Here is a 26,138-nt window from a genome sequence, read left to right on the forward strand (position 1 = left end):
CAGGAAGATTCCCCTTCCAGAGGCAGAGGACGGGGAAATTTTTCTGGGAGACGCCGTCCCAGAGGCGGCAGAGGCCCCCGCAACACTGGAGACCGTGAGTCCTTTCATGGCTCTTCAGCCTCCCACACTTCATGAGGGATTGCCCGGCTGTGCTGCTCTGGAGCCAGTCGGGTGCCGTTTTGCCAAGCACCTAAAAGCCTGGGAGTCTATTACTCAGGACAGATGGGTGCTTCGGATTATTGCCGGAGGTTACACCATTCCCTTCACACACTCACGCCCACCGTCCAAAAAAATCCCGGACCCACCACCCAGTCAAAGGGAAATTGCAGCCGTAGAAGCTTCAAAGCTGCTAGAAAAAGGAGTCATCCAACCGGTCCCCACAGACCAGATCGGATCCGGAAATTACTCAAGGTTCTTTTTAGTGCCAAAAAAGACAGGGGACCTGAGACCCATTTTGGATCTCAGCAAACTAAACCAGTCCGTCATGAAGTCCAAATTCCGAATGGTCACTTTGCAATCGATTCTCCCATTGTTGGAGAAAGATGTTTGGATGTGCTCCATAGATCTCAAGGACGCCTATTATCACATACCGATACATCAGGCGTCCAGGAGGTATCTGCGCTTCAGCCTGGGAGACAGTCATTTCCAATTTTGTGCTCTGCCCTTTGGTCTCACCACAGCCCACAGGGTGTTCACCAAGTGTTTGGCAGTAGTGACTGCTCACCTGAGGAGTCTTGGATTCCAAGTGTTTCCCTATCTGGACGACTGGCTCCTGACTGCCACCACCAGGCATCTACTACTAGAGAACCTACAAGCCACCATCTCCCTGGGTGCTTCCCTGGGAATTACATTCAACTGGTCAAAGTCTGTCTTGCTGCCTTCTCAGCGCATAAGATTCATAGGTGCAGAGATAGACTCAAAGTTAATGCGAATCTTCCTTCCTACCGAAAGGATACAAACATTACAAGATCAAGTCCGAGCCCTGCTTCTAAGATCCAAAGCCCCAGCCAGGATGGTCCTGCAACTTTTAGGTTCAATGTCTTCCACGGTTCTCCTAGTTCCTCTGGCAAGATTGCACATGAGGATTCTTCAGTGGCTGTTATCGACACAATGGTCTTTTCAGGATCTCCCCCTCAATCATCACATACTGATTACAGAAACGTGCAAACGGGACCTCCGCTGGTGGCTTCTGCCATCCAATCTGAATCAGGGAAGACCTTTTGTTATACCCCCTCCGGTGGCCACCTTGACAACGGATGCCTCCCAGACGGGGTGGGGGGGGCATTGTCTGGGCAGGTCAGTTCAAGGTTCTTGGCTTCCCAACGAAACATCTCTCCATATCAATGTGTTGGAAATGAGGGCTGTACTTCCGTCCTTACAAGCCCTCCACAAGTTTCTCCCTCAAGGCATTATCGCCATCCATGCAGACAACATGTCGGTAGTCTGGTATCTAAACAAACAAGGAGGGACCAGATCTTACCCCCTTTGCAGAGAGGCCATGAGGGTGTGGGAATGGGCAGTGGCTACCAAGCGCTTCCTGGTAGCGACCCACATTCCAGGCAAATCCAATGTATTGGCAGACAGACTGAGCAGGACTATTCTCTCTCCTCACGAGTGGTCTCTGAACGAAACAGTAGCAGCTCAGATTTTCAAAGATGGGGATTCCGTGCTGCGACCTGTTTGCAACACCACGAAACACGAAGTGCAAAGGTTCTTTTCCTTGACCCAGCGTCAGGGAGACCGCTACGGATGCTCTAGTCCAACCTTGGCCAACAGGACTGCTTTATGCTTTTCCTCCGATTCCACTCCTCCCCAAAGTCATCCAGAAAGCTTCCCAATTGGGGTCCACAATGATTCTAATTGCCGTACTGGCCTCATCAGGTATGGTTCCCCTACCTACAGAAATATACTCTGGACGGTCCTTGGTTCTTGGACCTAATTCCGGACCTTCTGGTTCATCAGTCGGGACAACAGCACCAGTCCCTTCACACTTTGAAATTAACAGCTTGGCTCCTCCACTTCCGACTATAGTCAGAAATCACACCTTGGACCCGGAAGTTATTCACATTTTATCTTCAGCCCACAAACCCACCACTAAGAAGTTGTATCACAGTAAGTGGAAGAGGTTTGCTATCTGGGCTCAACTCAGAGGATTAGACCCTATTACTGCCCCGATACCAGAGGTCTTGAAATTTTGACATCCTTGTTTAATCAAGGATCTTCAGTCTCTACTATTAAAGTCCAATTAGCAGCTATCTCCAAATTTCACGATTCCACAGACCCACTGTTGATGAGCAGCAGATTATGTAAAACTTTCATGAAAGGTGCTGTGCTTTTAAGACCCCCAGTTTTTCATCCTGCCTCCGTGGGATCTTGATTTGGTACTTTGTGCCTTAACATCTTCCCCCTTTGAACCGGCTGCTACATGTGAGTTGAAATATCTGTCTTGGAAAACTGCCTTCTTGATTGCAATTACCTCTGCAAGAAGAGTTTCAGAACTTCAAGCCCTATCTATCAAACCACCATACTTGATTTTTCACAAGGATAGAGTATCACTTAGACCTAATCCATCTTTTGTCCCCAAAGTTTGCTCTAATCTCTGTCTCCAACAATCTTTAGAGCTACCAGTTTTCTTTCCAAAATTTTCAAACAAAGCGGAATACACCTTCCATACATTGGATGTTCACAGGCAATTGCGCTTCTATCTAGATAGGACTCAGCAAATTCGGAAAACAGATCAATTGTTTGTGTCCTTTTCAGATAATAAATTGGGTAAATCCATCACTAAAGCTACTATTGCCAAATGGATCAGAGATTGCATAACTCAAGCTTATTCCTCTTCAAATAAGCAACTTACAACATCTGTCAAAGCTCACTCTACTAGAGCTATGGCTACTTCTATTGCATTCCATTCCAAGCTCGCTATTTCTGAAATTTGTGCTGCGGCTACTTGGTCCAACCCGCACACTTTCATTTCCCACTATAAATTGGATGTGGCATCTAAAGGACGAGCATCATTTGGTTCCATGGTACTCAGGAGTGTTTTCCAGTGAGCCACCCAGGATTTAGGTGCTAGGACGCTGTCCCATCAGTCAGAATGTAGGCGAGATAGGATCACATAACATCTTTTAGTTATGTACTCACCATAACTTCAGAAGTTTGGGATCCATCTCGCCTACATTCCTAATACCCACCCTCCTTCCCCCTGCCTTGGAGATCAGAAGAGATTGAACGGTTTGGGTTCTACTGTTTTTTATCTTGTATCATCTGTCAATGTTATATAAGCAGTGCATGCGTGTGTGCATGTATGCGGACAAACTAGATCTGGGGGACTGGTAGTGGTGCATCCTGGGATATAGTAAGCTCAGCCAATAAGAGACTTCGCTCTTTGGCATAAGCGTGCCGAGTCGGAGCCGAGGATCGGCTCCGAACCCATCAGTCAGAATGTAGGCGAGATGGATCCCAAACATCTGAAGTTATGGTGAGTACATAACTAAAAGTTTACACATATAGCTTAGGCTACTGCAGCAGTGATCTGTGGTTGGACGTAATGCAGTTGTTTAAGTAAAACTTACCGTAATAGTAGATGCTGTAATAAATCACTGTTGCAGTGACCTCCCCTCCCCCCAGCCATCTTTTCTTGCTTGTATTTTTTTTTGGTGTTGTCAGGGTAAGGATTTGTCCACTCTTATTTGTTATAATTGCTGTTTGGTTTGTTTCCTAGCACTGATCTTCAGGGGTCTTGCCTCCCTCCTGGGCAAACAATGCTGCGAAGCTCTTCATGCTCCAAGTGTCTTTTTCATGGAGCCCAGCTCAACCACCTGACAGTTGTAGTGGTTGGACATTGCCCATAGCTTTTGGAAGCTGTCTAGTTGTGGTGGGGTAGGACCCATGTAGCTTTAGGCTACTGCAACAGTGGTATATTAGAACAAATATTGTTATGGTAAATTGCACTTAAACTGCACAATTTGGGGGTTGTACATTTAATCCTGAGGGGTATTACTGGTAAATCCTTATTCTGTTGCATGGATCATTACAGTGACTAATCTCTAGACATGCAAAGTACCTGATCCAGATAGTGTGTGCCCAGACACATTGTACTAAAAATAAATATAACTCCATTAAGCAAATCATTTAAATGATTCTGTTTTTTCCATATTCATGGTGTAGAGTGATAAAGCCCTGGCTGTGTCTCAAATGGCCTAGGTTTCAGTTTGCAGCCTGGACAGTGCACATGCTGGCAAGAGTGATGAGGCAATGCTTGATGCTCTCAACAGGAAGGGAGGAGTGGGTGCGCTCACTTTATGCTAGAATCCGTAGTTGTGACTGAAGATCATACAGAGGGAGTTGTGAAGGGGAAATAATCATTGAGGGTAGCATCACTTGAAATTGGTGACACCATTCAGGTGTTTCATTGAGTGCTTTTCCTTGGTCATCAGTGATTTACATACAAGGCGAAATGTACGGCATCCAGAAAAAAGCCCTCTGATAACAGCCTGTATGGTAACCACAGTGTGGTCATGCTGTATCTGCATAAAGAGGAATAAATGGGTGTTAACTGTAGTGGAGGCTTGACAGTTGGTAGTAGAACTGGTAAAAATAATTAAAAGTAAAGTAACATTATTGTAAAATGTTGCAGTTTCTTACTGATTTTATAGAGAGATTTAATTGTTGTAGTTAATGCTTTGCTGGACCCAGTACTGCTTAAATGTTGGTGTTTCAAGCACAATACCCGTGAGGCTAACAAAAGGTCTTTAAGTTGTTTGTAGAAACAGATACTAGTAACAACAGCAAAAAGGGTAGTTTACAACTTTGTGCCTCCTTAAATTATGAAAAATATTACCACTAAATATACTGAAAAGCTGAACATTTCACACCCGTTATGAACCCAGAGGTACAGATACAAAGTAATAGAAGCAGGTTTCTTGACATCTCATGTCCTGAGCATGTTAGCTGTTGTGAACTTAAAAGCATTTCTTGACACCGTACATGAAAGACTAAAATGAGGATTTCAGAATTTCAGTTTTCTTTGCTACTCACTTTTTATTGCAAGGGTACACAGTCACATGCTTTTTATTTAGCCTGTATGTAGTTTTGTGAAGGAAAAGTTAAGTGAGTTGGTGGCAGTTCACAAGGTGAGAAATTAGCTGTTACTGAAATTGCTGTTATGTATGTAGAATTCATTGTCTTTTTGTTTAATAATCATTGACCTCTGTAGTATAGTAGCAGACAGGTGTAATAAAAGAGAGACTGATATATTTTTTTCCTGTTTCCAGAACAAACTGTTCCCACAAGCCATTGGATATTTGCGGAAGACTTTCCAAGTTCGTAAGTCTGCTGGAACAGTCTTGCTTAGTAGGTAAGTTAAGAAGAATGTTCCACTGTGTTTCCGTTTATGAATTATTAAACCATATGACGATCATTTGACAGTTACGAGAATTTTCTACCTCTGGTTATCAGACTCGTCTATTTTAAGTGTTTTGGAGACAACTACAGACGTTTAATTTTTTCTTGGCTGTAATTTATAGATGTCCTTCTGTAACACTGTTGCAGTATTCTTCACTTTGGGGATCTCCTGCCAAGGATAGCCCAGTGTTCTGCCAGTATACCAAAGGTTTTAGATCTTGTATATCCTGTACATCACACACATGCTACCCGTACAGGACGTAGAGTATAAAGTTGACGTATGGATACAGTTACCTTGAACTTCTTTGCCATCAGTACAAACATCATCTGAACACCTTTTGTTGTCATTGCCATTAGATAAGTGCCCCGTTGGGGTCTTTTTTTTTTTTCTTACTTATTGTTGGTGGTGTTTTTCTGTTGTGGAGTTCATAACATCCAAGAAGGGAAAATGTCAATGTGGGAGGAAGATTCCTCATAACGATGGTCATAAACAGTATTTCTTTTGTTTAGGTGCTTCTCGTGACCATTCTTCCTGTAGTAATTGTAAGGCATTTGTGCCTAAGACACTTGGAACTTTCTTGGACGACTTCTTGCCTAGTGGTAGTACCTCAGGCTTAACTGATTCCGCCCACTGTTTTCTTCCCTGGCCATTTATCTTGAGAACCAGTGGCTTAAACAGTTGGCCCAGGGTAGCGTGGTGGAATCAGTTAATCCTGAGATAGTACCATTAGGCAAAAAGAAGGCCAAATAAATCTCAGCCAGAATCTTTTGCTTTCCAGCCTTCACTGGTCATCTCTCTAGAAGCTGGTGATGGCTCTGTAGGCCGTCCGTTATCGACATCTGATTCCTCTGCAGTGACCTCATTGGAGGCCAGCAAGGAGCCTTCATTTCACACACCCTCTAAGGCTTTGCAGGTGTCTGTTCTGGATTTTGAGGGGGAACCGCAGTTGGTTGTCTTAGAGGGCTGTAATGGAATTCCACAGATTCTGTTTGGCGAAGAAGTACTGGGTACTCTGAATCTCATCTGGGGTCAAAACCTCTGGTGTTTTTTAGGCTGACATCCCTACCAAGAAATAGCAGAAGACCAGGCATTCCTCTGTTTTTTCTAAAGACCCTCCGAGGGAATGGTAGGAGTTTACTCTGGGCCTGTTTAATACCTTAATGGCTGTGAAGCCTCCCCAAGGGGTTTCTCTGCCTAGTCTACCTTGGACTTGCACTCCTTGTAAAAGGACTAGGGAACCTGATTCTTCAGATGAGGATTCAGAGTCTGATGAGGGATCTTTGGCTTATTCTTTAGATGCCTTCTTCCTTAGCTTATGGCTGTGATGAAGTGGAATCCATTAGTCCTGAGTCTCCTTTAGAGGAAATGTCTTTTGGGGACACAGTAGCCAGGATGATGAGTATTTTACACAGAATTCTTCTCAGATGTCTGATATGTAGCGCCTGTGTCGGCTGCCTTGATTGACACTTCTATAGCTGCCTCTAAAACTCCTGAATCTCAACTCCCTGCTCCCAGTAAACATGAGACAATCTACAGGGTTCTTGAGGATTGCCAGTTCCTGTTTAAATTTCGTCCTGATGATTCTGCTGTGGTGTCAGTTTCCTCTGACAAGCCTTCTAAGCTTTTGCCATCTATCAAGCTCCTGCCTTTGGATAAGGACAGTAGGACCATGGAGAGGAATGGAAAGAAGGTCTACTGCTGCTAGCTTGGACTTTAGGGCCATTAATTACCAGACCCACATGACCAGATATGTTCTGGGCCTGATTGCCTAGGCTTGTAAGATTTAAGATTTTCTGACCTGCCTGATTCTTAAGGAAAGTCCTCTGCTTCCTCCGTTTTGGGTTCTACCTCTCAGGTGGCACACCACTCTGTCAAGTACAGCTGTGTTGCTGCTGATGCCTTTTCCAGAGCTGCTGCCTTTAGGTCTGTCATGAGGTGTTATTCTTGGCTTTGTCTGCAGTCATTAGCTGAGGACGTTAAGGTCAAGCTGGTGGATGCTTCTTTGGATAATAAAAATCTCTTTTTGAGACTGCTTCTGCTGATATGATGATCTGTTCTGAAGAATTTGTAGGACCTTAAACATTTTTTTGTCCTCCATCCCTACGTTCCAGAGAAGGTATCCTGTGTTAGGTCTACTTTTGTTCGCAGGCAGCCTCGTCAGGCCACTAAAGGCAGGAAGGGTGGTAGGTGAGCTCCTATTGCTAAGTCATCTCAGACTGCTGTTGCTCAGAAGCCTTTGTTCTCTGACAGATCTGCCTCTCTCTGACATTTTGCCCCCAGCCCTCAGCCAGGTTCCCTTGTCTGTGTCTCTCTCTCTTTTAAAGTGACAACTCATCACCTCAGATTCTGGTGCCCTATCCTTCATCTGTCAGGATTGTTGTGGAAGTTCCTCCCTCCCTTTTTGGGGGATACATCAGTCTTCTCAAAAGTAGCTTCCTCATTTTTAAGAGATTCTTGGGTCCCTGCTGGAACAGGGAGCTATTCAGCCTGTCCTTCCTTCCCAAGTAGGAAAGGGGTTTTACTCTAGAATGTTCCTGGTTATTTGAAAGGAGGGCACTTGGAGACCTATTCTGGATCTCTCCTTGCTCAACACCTTTCTCAAGGCTCCTTCCTTTTTGGATGCTTTCTCTTCAAATAATGTCTGTTGCTGCCCTAGGCTTTTCTGGTGTCTTTGGATCTGAAGGATGCTTTTCATATTCGTATTCATCCTCTTTTCAGGATGTTTTTGCATTTCTCTGTTTCTTCCTGTCATTCTCAGTTCTCTACTTTGCACTTTGACCTCTTTACTGCATATTCACAAAATACCTAGCCCCTGTGATTGCTTTTTGCAGGCTTCAAGGCATTCATAATTTTCTTTATTTAGATGACCTGTTGATTCAGGCGCCTTCTCTCAGTTGCCTGTTACAGGCTCTGGAGTTCACCATTTCTCTTCTTCAGAATCTGAGCTTCACTGTCAACTTCCAAAAGTTCACCCTGTCTCCCTCTCAGGATCATGTGTATGTGGGATGCAGGATTCAGACAGTGACAATGTTGGCCTGTCTTCCAGCTCCAAAGGTATTGTCCATGACAGTGTTCTTTCAGTCTACTCTTCCTCTTGCTGACATTTCAGCCAGGGAGCATCTTTTGGGCTTCTGATTCATGGCCTTTTCTGTTCCAATGCTCCCTCTTGCCAGTCTGTATATGTAGAAACTTTATCAGTACCTTAAGTCAGTTTGCCTTCAGCATTGCCGTTCTGTGGATTTCAGACTGCTTCTCCTTCCTTGTCTTAAGCAGGAATTCAAATGGTGGATTCAGCAACTTACTCTCAGCTCAGACATGCCTTTTCAGCTTCAGGTTCTTTTGCAAGAACTGTTCACCAATGCTTCAGACATGAGGTTGGGAGCTTCCTGTGATAAACCGAAAGTTTAGGGTCTCTGCCCCCCCCCCCCCATCAGAAGTCAGACCATATCAACATCAGAGGTGAGAGCTCTGATTCTAGCCCTTCAGGCTTTTCACCCTATGCTCTCTCCAAGTCCCCTGAAGGTTTACAAGCACAGCACCACAGTGATGTGGTACATCAGCAAGCAGAAAGGCACAAAGTATTATCTTTTTTGCAGGCTCACTCTTCAGGCCTTGGATCTGGCTGTCCTATTATCAGCTAACTCTTTAGACAGTGTATATTCCTTCAGAGCGCAGTCTAGTGGTGAACTCCTTGAGATGGTCCATAACACAGGTTCACAAATGAATGCTTCACAGAGACGTGTTTCTGGACATAGTCCGTTGGTGGGATATTCCTCAGGTAGATCCTTTTGCCTCCCTTCTGAATAGGTAGCTCCTTTTTCTGTTCCAGAGTGCCATGCCATCTGGCGTGGAAGACAGACATCCTTTCTTTTCCTTTGAAAGGAGTTTCTTTATGCCTTTCCTCCTCTTTCTCTGCTTCCAGGAGTCCTGCAGAAGATTCAGATGGACTCCCCAAAAATCTTACTAGTGATCCCTTTGGCCAAGACAGCACTCGATCCCCCTGTTATTGCATCTGGCCAGAGACAATTACAAGTTACCTCACAGGTTAGATCTCATACAGGTCACTTGTCCATTCTTCAACTGATACAGTGGGTGATAACGTTTTTATCTCATTTAATCTCATCTTTTCTGAGGATAAGGTTTTACAGGAGGCAAAAATACCAGCAACCAGAAAGTCTTGTATGTCCAAATGGAAAAGATTTTGTCTGTTGCCATGTCCATAGCCAGGAACTTTTTTCAGTAGGGGTCCTCCTATTTGTGAGAGTTGCTCCAGTCTGGCTTGGCTTATTCTTCTGCAGAGGTCCATTTGTCAGCTGTTTCTGCTCATCTGCCCTTGAATCCTCCTTTGGCTTCTCATTTTGAGGTGAGTCAGTTTCTTAAAGGTGTCCTACATCTTTGTCCCCCAAGGGAGCCTATTCCTCCTCCTTGGGACCTTAGTTTTGTTTTGGAAAAATTGAGTCCAACTCCTGTTGAGCCTGAAGTTTCAGCTTCTCTGCAGTGCTGTACCTGAAATACTGTCTTGTTGCTTGCTTGGACTTCTGCTCGGAGGATTTCTGAGCTTCAGGCCCTTATGACCATTCTTCCTTTTTTGGTTCTTTGCAGAGACAGGGTGTCTTTTTCTACTACTACTCCTTTTATTCCCAAGGTTTTTAATGAGATGTACTTAAATCAGACAGTACAACTCCCTTCCTTTTTTTTCCTTCTCCTCAGAATGCTTGAGGTCCTGCATATCTCGGATTTGCACAAACAGCTCAGGTATTATTTGGATAAAACTAAGACCATTCATAACTCTGACCTGCTTTTTGTTTCTTTTCATCCCAGGACATTGGGTTTGGCTGTTTCTAAGCAAGCCGTTGTCTCCTGGATTCATAGAGAGTTACTAGGCTATTGACCCAAGAGGACTTTCTAAGCCTAGCCAAGTTTTCTCAAAAGAATAATGATGTCTTGCATCCAAATAGGACATTGAGGGCCAGGCATTTATAAACTATCTCTTTCCATAAGGTTATGGTTGCCAGGACTGGTGTAAATTTCCTAGTCTCCATCCACTTGTTTAGGCTGTGCTTAAACTGGGTAATAGATGAAGTCAGCTTCTCATGGATGTGAAGCCTTTTCCATAGATGTGTGTCTCTGAGACTGTCCCTCCTATGGAAGCCTTTTCCATAGGAGGGACAGTCTCGGGAGACACACATCTGCCTCACCATCATGTTCTGTTTGTCCCAAACAAAATTCAGGTCCTTAGACCCTGTATTTCCGGTACTCTTTGACTTATGAATATGTAGGAGACTCGTAAGTGTGGGGTTTACTGATGACTTGCAAGCAAGGCATAGATCAACCTTCAGCAATCTACAGGAGACTTGAGTAAAGGGAAAGGGCTTTAAGGCACTCTGCATAAGGCGGTTTTGTTACACCTTGTATTCCTTTTTGTAAGGAACCTTTGAGGTCACTCTAGTTGCTGCATATGCCTAGTCAGGTGTATAACCAAAGGGAGCATTGTACTCTGACTGGTCTGATGATGGCAGAGTCGAGTGGGATAATGACCTGTTTGGAACTAGATACCATGCTCTTACTTATAAGTTGCACAACAAATGGATTTCCTCACCACTGTGACCATGCGATGGTCGAAGGTAAGGCTACTGTCTACGTAGGTACCCAGATCCCTGGTTTACTTGGTCGACTCTTGGGATGCATTATCAACATGGAAATTAACTGGGATGGTTGATTTCCCAAAAGGTACAGTTGTGCATTTCTTAGCATTGAGTTTAAGACCATGCTTTTGTTACCATTTGTTAGTCAGAGCTAGACTTTCTTGAAAAATGCTAATGTCTGCAGTTGAGTTGATACCCCCCAGCTTGCAGTCATCTGCAAACTTAGCCGTACTTTTCGTGGCAAGTGTTTGTCTCCTTCAGTTAGAACTCATCCCACTAGGGCTGTTGCCTCTTCTGGTGCCTTCTTCAAGGGTTTGGAAACCAGTCCCATCCTTGAAGCTGCTATTTGGTCTTCAGTGCATACATTTACTAAGCAGTAAAAACTGGATGTGGTTTCTAGGGCCAGAGCAGATTTCACGAGGGCCGTCCTGCATGGGTTTGTTAAGGGCTCTTCCCAGCCTTCCACCTCCCACTCCTCCACTTGAATTTTGTACTGTCCCTAAGGTGAAGAATACTGCAACAGTGATATAGAAGGACATAGTATAGTTCTGTAAAATCTTACCATAACAGTAGATGTCTTCCTGTTCACTGTTGCAGTATTTGGCCACTCCCTCCATCCTCCTTTTTCTTTTGGACTTTGATTAGGCTACCTTTCTGACCAGGGTCCCCATTTTTCATTTGCATTTTCTCTCTCTAGATGTGCATGGCCTCCTTTTTCCTAAGGAGACTGTTCTCTACTGGGGCACTTTAGTTTTGGGAAACTATATATGTACTTCTGCTTTATGTCCTACAGCCTGTACAGGGAGAACACGTGTGACTTACAGCACATACAGGATCTAAAGGCTTTGGTATACTGTCCGGATGTTGGGCTATCCTTAGCAGGAGATTCTGAACGTGAAGAGTACTGCAGAAGTGAAGAGGAGGACATCTACTGTTATGGTAAGATTTTACACAACTGTACTTTTTCTACAATTATCTGTTTTTCTATCTATAGTATGATGTTCAAGGTCTGACTGGCCTTAAGGTTTTTGGTAAATGCACAGTCACCTTGGATAATAGCCATCACCGGTAGTAATCAAATGCTTTAACACTGTAAAGCTGAAGAACAGAGTTATAATCACTGGCTCCTTAGGATTTTGCCCACCTTAGACTGAGCTTAGTGCCTTCCAGTGCAGCAGTATTCACAGTAGTTGAAACTTGCTCATTGCATGTACACTCTTTCCGTCTCTCTCTCTCTCACGCACACACACACACACACACACACACACACACACACACACACACACACACACACACACACACACACACACACTATTTTCCAAAAAGGGTAACTTGTAGCTCTTCAGTAGCAAAAACCTCTATTCAGTGTCATAGGTGACAATTCAAAGCACAAACCCTTAAATTATTAAATAAATTAGCAGCTAGCAGCATTTAACATGTATTTTATTAGTAAAACTGATACTTGAAATAAGTAAAGTATTTCACTGGAAATGTAAATATGCAGTCAAGAATAATCTTGCATAAGGAATTAAAAAAAATTCTCAGTAGGTAATGTCCAACAAAAGCTATCAACTAATCTGTACCATAACTAAATGTAGGCTGCCCTATTTGTCACTAGGTTTCAAAATCGGAATAAAATCTACAAATTCCTTACAAACAGCTTTATTTTTGCATGTTCCAGCTAGAAAATCTAGCAACTTGCCCAGCTAACAGTTTTTGTGTATGGAAGCTCCAGGCAGAAGTTCCTGTTTGCATTATTTGTGAATGTTTGAAGATGCTTTCCTATTTTCCCAGTTAAATATTTCTGTGGGAGTCCCAAATGATGTTATAGCCTTCATCTTGAATGAACATTAAGCTTCAAACACTGCATATTTGTGCACGGTTTCCCTTCAAACCATTGAACATTTAAAACATCGAAGTTCAGATCATCAAGACCAGAACATCGAGTTTGAAAACTTCGAAGGTTTGATGGGAAAGAAAAAGGTAAGTGTAGGTGGGAGAATGTTTGTGTTTTTGCAGGGCACCAAGGTGCCCTGCATACTGTGTGTGTCTATGTGCCATCTGTGTGATGGCACTGCAGATAGGGTATGGAAAATCTCCTGTTTAGCGCTTCTGCATATAGCACTAAACGGGAGATTTCCCTTTACTCCATTATAGTGCGGTCTCGGAGTTGGAATATTACAGTAGGGGGGGGGGGGCGATGCCCTCCCTGCATACAGTTGTTAAAATTTCTTTTTCTTTTTTTTTTGGTTACACTTGTAACCTTTGATGTTTCAAAATTCGATGTTCTGGTCTCGATGATCAGAATTTCGATGTTTTGAAATTTCAGTGGTTAGAAGTGGAACTGTGTGCACAGCAGAGTTAATTTCACTTTCAAACTACAGTATATTCCAGCACCTCTTTAAGTGCAGTGCACCTTCTTTTAAAGAATGGCTTACTTTTCTTAATTCAGTATAGCTTCAATAAAACTTGATTTGTCTTCTGCATTTCCCTTGTAAAAAGCAGCTAGATTTTTTTTCATCTTATCACATCTTTTCATGTAATATAGTGACAATTTCTTTTATTTTCTTCATCAGATACATAGTTATTTCATATTAGAATTTCAATTTGCTTTTCATATACATTGGAAGCTATAATGCTAATGGTTTACTTCATGACTTGCATTTTAATTTTTGGTGTCTTCTCAGTACATGTCCCTTATACAAACCTTTTATACTTAGCTTTTGTTGGTTTTTCTTTTTGTGTTTACTTCTCTTGTACTATGTAGTGCCAGATAAAGTTCTTTTATTACACTGATTCTTGTATCTTTGGACTACTCCGTTGCTGTGCCTGTCACTTTAATCTGAATTACTGTACTTTTGTTACCTGCCACCCTGTTACTTTAATCTGAATTGCTGTACTTTTGTTACCTGCCACCACATTGCCCTTAGTTGCATCTGATGGCTGTAGTTCAAGTTCCCCTCTCACTTGTATATGTAAACATCCCTAGTAAATTGAGAAGTGATTGTTATTCATACAAAGTATGTTGCTCCAGGATGTTCCTGGTTCCTTGAGAGGAGGGCACTTGGAAGCCTATTCTTTATTTTCTTTGGCTGTTAGCATAGAGGACTTGGAGCTCTGACTTGTTAATGAGCTGCTTCGTATGCAAAGGGTACATGATTTGAGTCTTTCCACCTTCATTTGCTTACTGTTTGAATTTGAGCAAGTCACTTAACCAGACAGTGTGTTGTGACAATTAGGGATTTGGGCTAGGCTCTTCAATGGTCATATGAATAGCATGTCTAGTAACTACCTATGAACCTGTCCTTAATAGAATTAGTTCTAACTTCCTTATGTTTTTGACTGCACTGTTTATTTATTTACAAATTTACTTATTTTATTTATTTATCTGTCTTATAGCACTACTCTTAATCATAGTGTGCGCTGCTAATGCTTGTATGTCGAGGCTGTGAAGCAAAGGGACCAATATGTTGATCTATCCACTAAAAAGGAGTTTAATCCCAAAGTCACAAACTGCTACTAGGAGTTTAGATTAGCTGAGTCCTCTACCCCATTTGTAGTTGAATCATAAGCATCAGCAACTTTTTTCTGATTATCTTTTTCCCAGCATCATTTATAACATGTGGGATTGCACCACAGACATCTGTTGTCCGGCTCTTGAGTTCCAGAGCTTTTGGACATCACTACTGCAGGCTGCCTCGTTCCATGTTTCAGACACTGGTAGGACCTATAGCATAAAGGAATAAGACCTCAGCAACATCTTCAGCTCTTTTTTGCAGTACTGAGTACTCATAAGTGCTTTTGTCCCTTCATACAGGTAACCTCCAGAGGTGCAATAAACACATGAAGTGGGGACATTTTTAACTTCCTGTCAAGTTTTACTACTTTGTTGTTATTTGGAATCTTTTCCCCCCTTTTTTACTGCAATGTGGAGATTTTACCGAAGCCAGTGATATCCCCATAAAGAATAACAAAGAAATTTGCTTGCGACTGTCATGTCGAGGGGCAATTTTGCTTTAGGCTTTGTTTTTGCTTGAACGTAAGAAATGTACTTTTAGGATTAAGGATACCTAGGCGTATGTTTTCAGGAAACATTATACTTGGAAAATGTAAACAAACAGTTTGTGTCATTGCAAATAGGGCAAAAAAAAAAAAATAGCTAAAGGTTTTGAAAGCTGTGTGTGTCTGTGTGTGTGTGTCTGTGTGTGTGCACGCACATGCGCCCGCACGTGTGTGTGTTCCCTATGACCTTATAAGGTGTGCAGGGGTATTTCCAAGACTGCTGCCCAGGCTTCTGTGTCTTACCAGGCCTCTACACAATTATCTGCTGTATACCAGATGTTCATCGTGTTACCCTGCTGCAGTCATCACACTTGGGTTATCCTGTCGTCAGGCGGTCCTGCAGTCGGCCGGAATTCCAAAGTCTTGGTCCGGCATCGGTTGCAGTCGCCTCTTCCCTGACGTCAGTGCGCCATGGGTGTATATAGTACAACTGACACCATTTTCTTCAGTCTTTCTTGCCGCGCGGTGCCCGAAGCAGAAGCAGTTCGCAAGTGCCGGTCGGCCGACTCCTGAGATTTTCGAATTCGAATTTCAGACCGAAGTCTTCTATAAAGCTAAGTACCCCGTTGGGGAAACTTTTCTTGCCTCAGACCGATGTCAGAAAAAGTTAACAATTGTATTTCTTGTGGGAAGCAAATACCTCATAAGGATTTTCATTCTTATTGCATACCTTGCCTAGGCCCAGACCACGACGTCACTTCTTGTCGGTTTTGTGCTAGGTTTAATAAGCGTACTATTAAAAGACGCTTTGATTTCGCACGACACTACTTCGGTAGGAAATTTAACTACACCATGCCGTTGGAGCAACCGACTACCGGCGTGCACAAAAAAACGCAGGGATAAGGACAGACAGCCCAGGCCTAAGCTAGACTCCGAGGCCTCGGCTGATCCGGTCTCCGGTTCTCCGGTCCTCAGTGAGGCTCCGACACAGCCCCTGACTACCGCCGATCTGGAACCCGAGACCGCTACAGAAATTGTGGCAGAAGGCACCAGGCCGACGCAGCCATTTAGTTCAGGCCCTTCCGATGACATTGTTACAAAAGACGTCGGTGCTACAGAAACGCCATCGGTTTCTGAAGGCGTTTTCAGACCGAACGACTCTCACCATTAAAACGTTTTCTAAGTCGAAAACTCCTACTAAATCTAAAAGGACTGCACTTCAGTCTCCTGTTCAAGGCCCCATGCCTAAGAAACAGATGCTCAAAATGGCTGAAGATTTGATTTCTTTAATCAGGGGTTCCCAGCCCCCTCCTGACAAAAGGCCTAGACAAGAGGAAGATAATGCATCCTCTGAACAAGTGTCCATTTCTTCAGACTCCTCTGAGGACCAAGATTATTCCTTCTCTCCTTATGAAGATTCTGATGCTGAGGACTCTATTCCCTCAGCTTCTCCTCCTGAAGACTACTCCTTTGGGGAAACTTTACACACTATGAGGGAACATTTTCACTGGGAAGGACAGGACTACTCTGACTCGAAGAAAAGGCTCAGAGAGTTTCTTTTACTCCCCCAACACAGACCACTTGCCATCCCACCAGTTTTGGACATAGTGGATGATGTTTATTTAGAATCCAGTTTGAACCCAGACTCTCTACCTCCTGCTCCGGCTAAGCCTGACAGATACTATAGAGTGCCTGATTCCCACAAATTTCTTTACAAAAGCCCTGCAGCTGACCCAGAGACCATCTCCCAGGGTCCCAAGGGGGCTAAGGCTTCTATGGCTAAAAACCCAGTACCTTCTGAGAGGGATTACAGAGCGCTAGACAGGTGGGGGAAAAAGGTTTACACCTCAGCCACACTAGCTATGAGGGCACTGAATTGCCAATTTCACATGCTTAAATATCAGCAATTCCTAATCTCTCAGTTAAAGCAAAGAATAACCACTCTCCCTCAACAATCTGAATTGAAAGAAGTACAGGATCTGTTGCACGCCACTGAGCAGGTGGGCAAACATACCTTACAATGTGGGTTTGATTCTTTGGAGGCCTCCTGCAGAGCAGCTGTCACTGGGTCTGTTATACGTAGGCATGCTTGGTTAAAGGAACAAACTCTGCCTGATCATGTTAAAGCAAAATTACTAGATGCTCCCTTACAGCAGGATGTGCTTTTTGGAGTTAAAGCAGAAGAAATTTTAAAGAAAATGGAAGATAAGGCAAAATCTATGCAGACAGTCAAAGATTTCCTACAGGTACAACCCCTTTGCTTCAGCAGAAACTGGCCAACAATAAATTGGTCTTTTCCAGCTACTGACAGACCACAGAGGGGTAAATACAGACGCCCAAGGGGCAGTGGACAACCCACAAGCCCAGTATAAGCCTCGCCAATGGGGCACTACAACACAAAAGGGAGGAGAAGACAGGTCTCAATCCACCAGAAGGCAAACTCAATGACTTGCACCTCATCTGGCCAAGCAATACTCTCTTGGCATCCCCCTTGGGGGGAAAACTCGCACTTTTTGCAGACAGCTGGCACATTGTCACAAAGGACAAATGGGTCCTAGACATAATTTTACGAGGATACAGACTCCACTTTCACACCTTGCCAATGAAAAGAGGAATGCCAAACCTGCCACAAAATCAATGGGCAGAGGCACAAAAAGCAAATTACAGCTCTCATGGACATGAGAGCCATTCAACTGGTACCTACTCGAGAGCAAGGCCAAGGATTTTATTCAAGACTCTTTCTAGTGCCCAGAAAGGACAATGCCTGGAGACCAGTTCTGTACCTTTCAATTCCAAACACTTACAAGTACCCAAATTCAAGATGCTAACTCTACAGCAGCTACTTCCCATGTTGGGCAAGGAAGCATGGCTAGTAACGTTGGACCTCAAGGAGGCATACCAGCATGTCCCAATCAGACAAAGTTGCAGAAGATACCTCCGTTTCATTGCAGGTTCAACCCATTACCAATTCTCTGCACTGCCCTTTGGCTTATCTACTGCGCCCAGAGTCTTCACAAAATGCCTGGCACCAGTAATTGCATACTGCAGACAAAGAGGAATTCAAATATATCCATACCTGGACGACTGCCTCATCCAAGCAGAAAACAAAGACATTCTCCTACATCATCTGGCCTTTGTAAAGCATCTACTAAACTGCCTGGGGTACACAGTAAACGAAAAGAAGTCAAAACTAGTACCCTCACAAAAAATGACATTCCTTGGTGCCAGCTTGGATACAACGGCCCAGAAGGCTTATCTTACACCAGACAAGCAACTACAACTGACTCAATATTTCAGGACAATGGCAACAAAGACCCAATTATAGGTTCATAGGTTCATACTAGGCTATCTGCCCAAGGGCATTTACAAGCCTAGCCCATAGTTTTGTGGCTTACGCCACCCCTTTAGTATGGGGAACTATACCCATTATTTTGCTGTGCCTCTGTTGAGCAGTGACACTGAGGTAATCCCTGGGGTATATCTGCGATCTCCCATCCATTGGTCAAGATTTCTCTTGAACAAGGCCAGCGAGGTGCTCTGCCTCACATATACCGGGATTTTATTCCACAGCATAGGGAGTCTTTGAGTGATGAATCTATCCCTCCAGCACGTCCTATTAATAGCCGTGTCGAGGTTTAAGTCTCCCGCCTTGTGGCTCTGACGGATCTAGATTTTTGAGGTGAAGCATATTCATCAAATCTGGGTTTGACATGGCCTTGTATGTTAGGCAAAGGTCACCTCTGAGCAAGCGTGCGACTGAATAGAGCTGGAGTTCTTTCAGTCGGGCAGCATAGGACAGATGTTTGAGACCCTTTATCCTTTTGGTGAGGAACTTTGTGGCCTCTCCAGCTGCTGCAAGTGTCGGGTCAGATACATTCGAATGGGGCATTGTACTCAATCATTGGTCTGATGAGTGATGAGTATAGGGAGACTATGACCTCCCTTGATCTAGATGAGAATCCCTTCATGATAAGGTGGGCAATGTAGAAGGTCTTCCTAACTACTTTAGCTACATGGGTGTCGAATGACAGACTACTATCAACCTGGGTCCCCAGGTCCCTGATAACTTCTTCTGTGCTCAGTGGATTGCCACCTATTTGGTAGCTAGGGGTAACCTTGTTTTTCCCGAAGGGTATGACTATGCATTTTTGGCATTTAACTTTAGGCCATGGCTCTGGCACCAGTTATCCGCTTCTGTGAGACCCTTCTGAAGGATATCTGTGTCAGATGTGTTTTCTACTATGGCACCCAGTTTGCAGTCATCTGCAAACTTTGTCAGCCATAACCCTCCTGTGTTTGCTTGTACTCGGAAAAGTAGATGCCAAACAAGAGTGGGCCCAGGACTGAGCCCTGTGGTACACCACTTGTGACAGGCTTTGAGTCTGACATGGCACCAGCAACTCTGACTCTGTGGGTTCTGTCACTCAGCCAGTTTGCAACCCATCTTGTGATGTATGGGTTAACATTTAAGCTGATGAGTTTTTCAATGATACCCGAGTGGGGTATTGTATCAAGGCCTTCGCCAGATCGAGGTAGGCTGTATGGACTGCCTTTCCCTCATCAATGGCTTTGGTGACTGTTTCGAAAAAGTCAACCAAGTTTAGAAGGCATGATCTGCCTTTGACAAAGCCAAACTGGGATGGATCCAAAGTCTGCAAATTCCCTATGTCTTTATTTATGAGGTCCATTATGATCCTCTCCATAGCTTTGCAGATAAGGCTTGTCAAGCTAATGGGCCGGTAATTTCCAGGGTCGGTGGAGGCACCGCCTTTGTGAAGTGGGACCACAGTTGCAGTGCGCCACTCCTGGGTGTATCCAGAGGTAAGACTATGATTAAACAGCTGTCCTAGCTGTGGGTTTAATTCCTCGTTGAGTTCGTGGAGCAGACAGCCGGGGACACCATCAGGTCCCATGGATGCTGTGTTTTTTGCTTTGAAGAGAGCAGTTCTCACTTGGGCGTTGGAGATGTTTGGGGGGCTGCAATCGCTTGGTATAGATATCTCTCCTTTGGGGGAGAGGGGGGGGGAGAAGTTTGCACTGAACCTGTCAGCCAGTATGTTGGCAATGTCTGTAGGATCAGTAATCTTCACAGCATTTTGAACTAGTTCTGAGCATATCTGGGAGTTTCCTCCCAGGTTTCTAACATAGCTAAAGAAGGCCTTATGATTGTCTTTTGAGTCTTTAGCTATTTTTCTCTCAAAATTTGCTTTGGATGATTTTATGAGAGCTCTTAGTTTTTACTTATAGTGATCAAGGGTGTCTTACCTTTTAAGGATTTTGCTCTATCTTGTAGTAGCTTCCTCCTTTTGTTGTAGAGTTTGTTTATGGCTGGGGTCCACCAGACTGGACGCTTGCCTTTGGTACAAAGAGTCTTTGTTTTGCTTGGGATTGCCTTATCCATGCAGTCCTGCAGGTGCTGGTAGAAGGCATTTGTAAGTGATTCAGCGGCTTGAGTACTGTTTTCCGCTGCTCGGGGCCTTAAAGGAGACCACACTAGTCTTTAGAAGTGTGAAGTCGGCTTTCGAAGTTCTTTACTGTGGTCTTTTTATTTCAGGTGGGGTGGGATGAGGACCTCCAGCGAGATTAGTTTGTGATCTGATCTCACCAGTGAGGGGTATACTTCTGGTGTTGAACATTGTGCTCCCATGTTCGTGATGATGAGATCAAGTATGTTTTCTCCTCTTGTGGGGATGGTGACTAGTTGTTCCATGGCATTTGAGTTTATGAATTCCAGGAACTTTTGGGCTAGGGTGTTTGGGCTTGAGTAGTGTTCCCAGTCTATATTAGGGTAATTGAAGTCACCTAGTATGATGGTGTTTGGTGATACATTTATCCCTCTAGTGTTTTCAGGAAGGCCATGTGAGGTTCCTGAGTTTGTGAGGGTGGCCTGTAACATGCTACAATTTGCAGAGCAGTCTTGCCTATGGTTAATTGCACCTGGATGGTCTCCGATGCATCGTCGTTGCCACCAGTCTTGAGGTGTGGGTGTCTTTGATGAATATGGATACCCCTCCTTTCTTGGTATTGTCCGGATTTTGGGGCCGAACGCATGATAAGAGGTAAAACCTGATAGTGCTGGGGTGCTCTCAGGAGCCTTGAACCAGGTTTCTGTCACTGCACAGACATCGATGTTCTCCATACTGAGAAGGGCCTCGAGTGCGTGCATTTTGAGAGTTAGACTTCTGGCATTGAGCAGCATTACCCTTAGTTTTTTTCCTTTTTGTGTTCTAGGGTGGTAGGTTTAGAATTTGAGCCTTGCCTAAAAAGGCACTATGGGGTGGCAAGAGCCTTTGCCAATATCCGGAATCCCAGGGGTGACAGGTGCAAGCCGTCCCTTGCGAAGCAGCGTGGCTTGTCCAGCATGTCATCCCAGGCAGACAGACATTGGATCCCCTTTGAATGACACCAGAGTTTAAGCCAATTGTTAAAGCTGATCATCTTATCTCTGTATTGTGGCATCATTCTTGGTGAAGGTAGGATACTGCTCAAGGTCAGGGTCATACCTGCCTGGGCTACATAATCAGAGAGCTCCTCAATGTCTCTTTTCATGTAGTCCAAGCAGGAAAAATTCTGCAGGCTTTGGGCTTCATGGCATCTTGCATACTACTAATACCATTTGCAAAGCTGCATATGAGGAAATTACAGTGATACCTAAAAAGCGTATGGTCTCAACACAGCCACAGCTTGGACACAATGATATCTCTCATCCCCTGCCTACAACAGGAACTTCTATGGTGGTCACAGGCATGTCACCTCAACAAGGGTCAGCCTTTCACCTTACCCCCAGCCAGGCAAACTATCACAACAGATGCTTCAGATTACGCCTGGGGGGCACACATGGCAGGCCAGTGCATTCAAGGCCTATGGACTGCAGATCAAAGAAATCTGCACATAAATCAAAAAGAGATGCTAGCTGTACAGAAAGCTCTGACAGCCTTCAAGGATCTATTACATCCAGGACAACTTGCAATAAAGATGGACAACACCACAGTAATGTGGTACATAAACAAACAAGGGGGTACACATTCCTACCCTCTATGCAGGCAAACAATGATCTTATGGAACACAGCTCTGGCTTACCAAGTTCAGTTGCAAGCTCAGTTCCTGCCAGGACAGAAGAACACATTGGCAGACGACCTCAGCAGAAACATAAAGGATCCCCACGAGTAGAAACTAGATCCACAAATATTTGCAATGATAACTCAAAAATGGGGCCTTCCAGACGTAGACCTGTTTGCCAGTCCTCAAAACTATCAACTAACAAAATTTTGTACAAGGACATTTCACCATCAAGCATGTAAAGTAGACACACTCTCTTTCTGTTGGAAAAACCTGACAGTATATGCCTTCCCTCCATTGCCTCTCCTCACAAAGGTTCTTCTGAAAGTCAAAAAGGAGAGACCACGACTGATTCTCATAGCCTCAGACTGGCCACGCCAGCACTAGTACCCGCTTTTGAGAAATATGGCCCACAGCCCACCATGGATATTGCCTCAAATTCCCCATTTGCTCACACAACAAAACAATCATATTCTTCACAGCCAGCTCAAAACTTTAAATCTGGCTGCATGGCAAATCAACTAAATATACAACAACCATCTCCTCTTTCCCAGGCAGTTCTGGATGTTATTCTGGAAGCCAGGAGGCCAAGCACCAGGAATGCTTACTCGGACAAATGGAAAAGGTTTTGTGCCTGGAACCAAGCTAAAGGCCAAGACACAATTCAGCCTCACATTCTACAGTATTTAGCTGAGATGTTGCACAAAGGACTTTCTTTCTCTTCCATTAAAATCCATGCTTCAGCTATTTCAGCTCATTACAACACGGACCCACCTTTATTTTCACATCCTCTTCTAAGGTAGTTTCTCAGAGGGGCAAAAAAAATTAGACCACCCAGGAGAGCTCCTACACCTACATGGGACCTCAGTTTTGTTCTGGAAAAACTAACACTGCCTCCCTTTGAGCCAGCTTTCTCTGCAGATCTTCAGTTCCTATCATGGAAAACTGTCTTGCTCCTAGCAATAACTTAAGCTAGATGAGTCTCAGAGCTACAGGCACTAATGGCAGTGGAACTTTTCCTCATTTTTCATCAAGAGAGTTTCTCTATGAACTAATCCTTCCTTTATGCCTAAGGTGGTTTCCAGTGTGGCTTTAAATCAAACCATCCACTTACCCACCTTCTTCCCAAATCCACAGAACAAAGGTGAGAGACTCCTGCATTCCTTGGACATTCACAGGCAACTTCGTTACTACTTGGACAAAACTAAGACTTTCAGAAAATCTGACCAGCTCTTTGTATCCTATGCTACAGCTACTCAGGGGAAGGCTATATCAAAGCAAACCATTTCTAAATGGATAGGTCATTGCATACGTTTCTGCTATACTCATCATGGGAAACTAGTCCCTGCTACCATTGGGTCCCACTCCACCAGGGCAACAGCTACCTCTACAGCCTTTCTAAGGGGGGTTCCAACCAAGGAGATTTTAGAAGCTGCAACTTGGAGTTCAGTTCACACCTTTACCAAACACTATCACTTACCTCTTTACTCTAAGACCAGGGCGGGCTTCGCCACTGCAGTTCTGCAGGGCCTTATAGCCTCCACTAATCCTCTGTGATACCTCCCCCCTTCCTTAGCTTTGGGATTCAACCCAAGTGTGATGACTGCAGCAGGGTAACACGATGAACATAGTACAGTTTTGTACCTACCGTAAATGTAGATGTTCGAGTGTTCAACCTGCTGCAGTCCAGGTTACCCTCCCTCCATCCCCTCTGATCTACTGACTAAATCTCTTCAATACCTTAATGATGTATTTGCTTATAACTGAAGGGATTTTGTGTTTGGGCAGAGGTTACTCCATTTGGTACTAATTTCTGATCACCTTTTTGGGGGCACCTGACATCTGGGGCAAGAAAAACTGAAGAAAATGGCGTCGGTTGCACTATATATACCCCTGGTGCACTGACGTCAGGGAAGAGGTGACAGCAACCGACGCCGGACCAAGACTTTGGAATTCCGGCTGACTGCGGGACCGCCTGACAACAGGATAACCCAAGTGTGATGACTGTAGCAGGGTGAACACTCGAACATCTACATTTATGGTAGGTACAAAACTGTACTTTACCCTAGATGGCTAATCTTTGGAATGTTACTTCAGAGATCTCTTACTTCATGGATATCCCATCAGTTGTTTTTGTCCAGAATACCAATGGCCATGGTGAAAAGAAGACTGTTTCTCTCTTGAGAAGAAAACCCGGCGATGTGGAGCCTACTATGTCAGTTTTGGTAGACCTGAAGGCCATAGTTGGGGTATCCACCCTGTCACACCTGTTTTGCCCCCTCTGGTTTTTGACTGTTAGCATTTCATTGATGTTAGTGTGGCAGTGGACTTATGTCCCTATACCCTCACTGGGTGAACTGTTTTCCTCTGGTACACACTTCTACTTAGAAGGAAAAGTGGACAATCTATCTCCTGAATAGTCCTCTCATCTCTCTCAGACATGTAAGATGAGGAGAATCGTATTTATTCTGCTGAATTTTATTCCCCACTTAGATGTGATACATTTAAGGAGTTCTTATCTTCAGGTTCCCCCAAAGAAGCTCTTATTTTAATGTTGGAAGCATATTAAGTGAGGAGTAAAGCCCAAAACAAAAATCCTTTGAGCTGCACAAAAGATGGGTATCAGGCTGTCTGAACCATTGGTATTCCCCTAAGAAGTTCAAGTGTTGAGGATGCCTTTGAGAGTGTTCAATGGAACATGATTCTCAGACTTTGACTCACAGGAAGCCAGATTAGTTTTGTTGGGTGGTTGAGGCATTTTAATGAGAGTAATACAGTTGACAGTGTTATCATGTTGAATGAATTTTCAGAGTGAATAGTCCATCAGATTGTTTTACTCATTGAGTTGTGCTGTAGTCATTTTTTGTTTTTTTTCAACTACGGTTGTGTAATGGGATTTTCACTGTAACCATGATTGTATGACAGTAGATTTGGGTGTGGGGCAAAGCCTTCAGTGGAATATATATGATTCACTTTTATTTTTGAAGTTACCATTTTTATTACACATCAGGTTTTAGCAGGAAATAGAAGTGTACCAGTTTGTTGAATATGTTGTGGTTGTTCTAATGTGTGTGTTATCTTTTAAAGAAGATGGTTCGCATAGGATTTTCTTTAGTATGGTGTCTTTGTATAAGTTTGTTCTATAAAACTTATCCTTAGTGTATTAATTGAAGTATATGTTCACTGTCATGACATTTGTACATGTAACAGGAAAGTAGTTCAATACTGCTTCCTCCATATATAGTGTTTATTGGATGCTTTAGGTGGTATTTGAGCACTTGAACTATGATCTTTGTTTCCTTTTTGTAATGGTCTTTTTTGGTCTTTTTGTGTGTATGGGTTTGACAGTATTTTTTTCATCGATTTTAGCTATGCACCTATTTAAGTACCTATATAAGAACCCAGTGGATGGCCAAGCAGGTATGGATGCTGCAGAGCCTGCAAGCTGGTACCAGCTAACAGCATACTTCCCATAGGTAAAACGAGCTGCATCCTTGAAAGAGTTGGAAAATGGATATGTATGTCTGCTGCCTTGGATAATTGGATAATAAGGTTATTCGTTACCAGACCACAACCAGAATGCTTGAGTGCTGAGAGGATGTTTTTTCTTTAAACATGTTTATTGAATTACCACTTAAGACATAGGTAAACATGCATTTATATAAAAGAAAACAAACTATGTTAACATGTTTGCAGTTACAGACATTATACATTCCATACATTCTTTTATGTAATTGACAGCGATTAAACATTACTTGAATCGCCCTCTTCCTGGCTTCCATTAAACCTCACTCCACCTCCAAAACATTATTCTGCATGTATTGTTCCCATACTTTCCATTTTTTTATGTAATTTGCTCCTACCGTTTTCTAAAGATCCCACTTCCAGTTCTTTTATCTCTGTTACAATATTAACTACTTCAAATACAATCGGTTTAGACTTGGAATTCCATTTTTTTAGTAATTGCCTTTTGGCTGCTGATAGTATTAAACTTAACAAGGCCTTACTATGTCAAGGCAATTCAT

The 26,138-nt window shown here is 43.6% G+C and overlaps 1 protein-coding gene across 1 annotated transcript in view; it reads left to right on the forward strand.

Annotated features, from left to right (window-relative positions):
* The window catches only part of LMLN (leishmanolysin like peptidase), a 2,253,233-nt gene that overhangs the window by 40,674 nt on the left and 2,186,421 nt on the right, over positions 1–26,138 (forward strand). The window contains exon 2 of the mRNA XM_044073684.1: positions 5,277–5,359. Within this exon, the coding sequence (XP_043929619.1) occupies positions 5,277–5,359 (83 nt within the window). The remainder of the gene's footprint in view (positions 1–5,276; positions 5,360–26,138) is intronic.

Source organism: Protopterus annectens, chromosome 6.part0 (assembly GCF_019279795.1).
Source record: "Protopterus annectens isolate FY-2018-M chromosome 6.part0, PAN1.0, whole genome shotgun sequence".
Taxonomy (NCBI): domain Eukaryota; kingdom Metazoa; phylum Chordata; order Ceratodontiformes; family Protopteridae; genus Protopterus; species Protopterus annectens.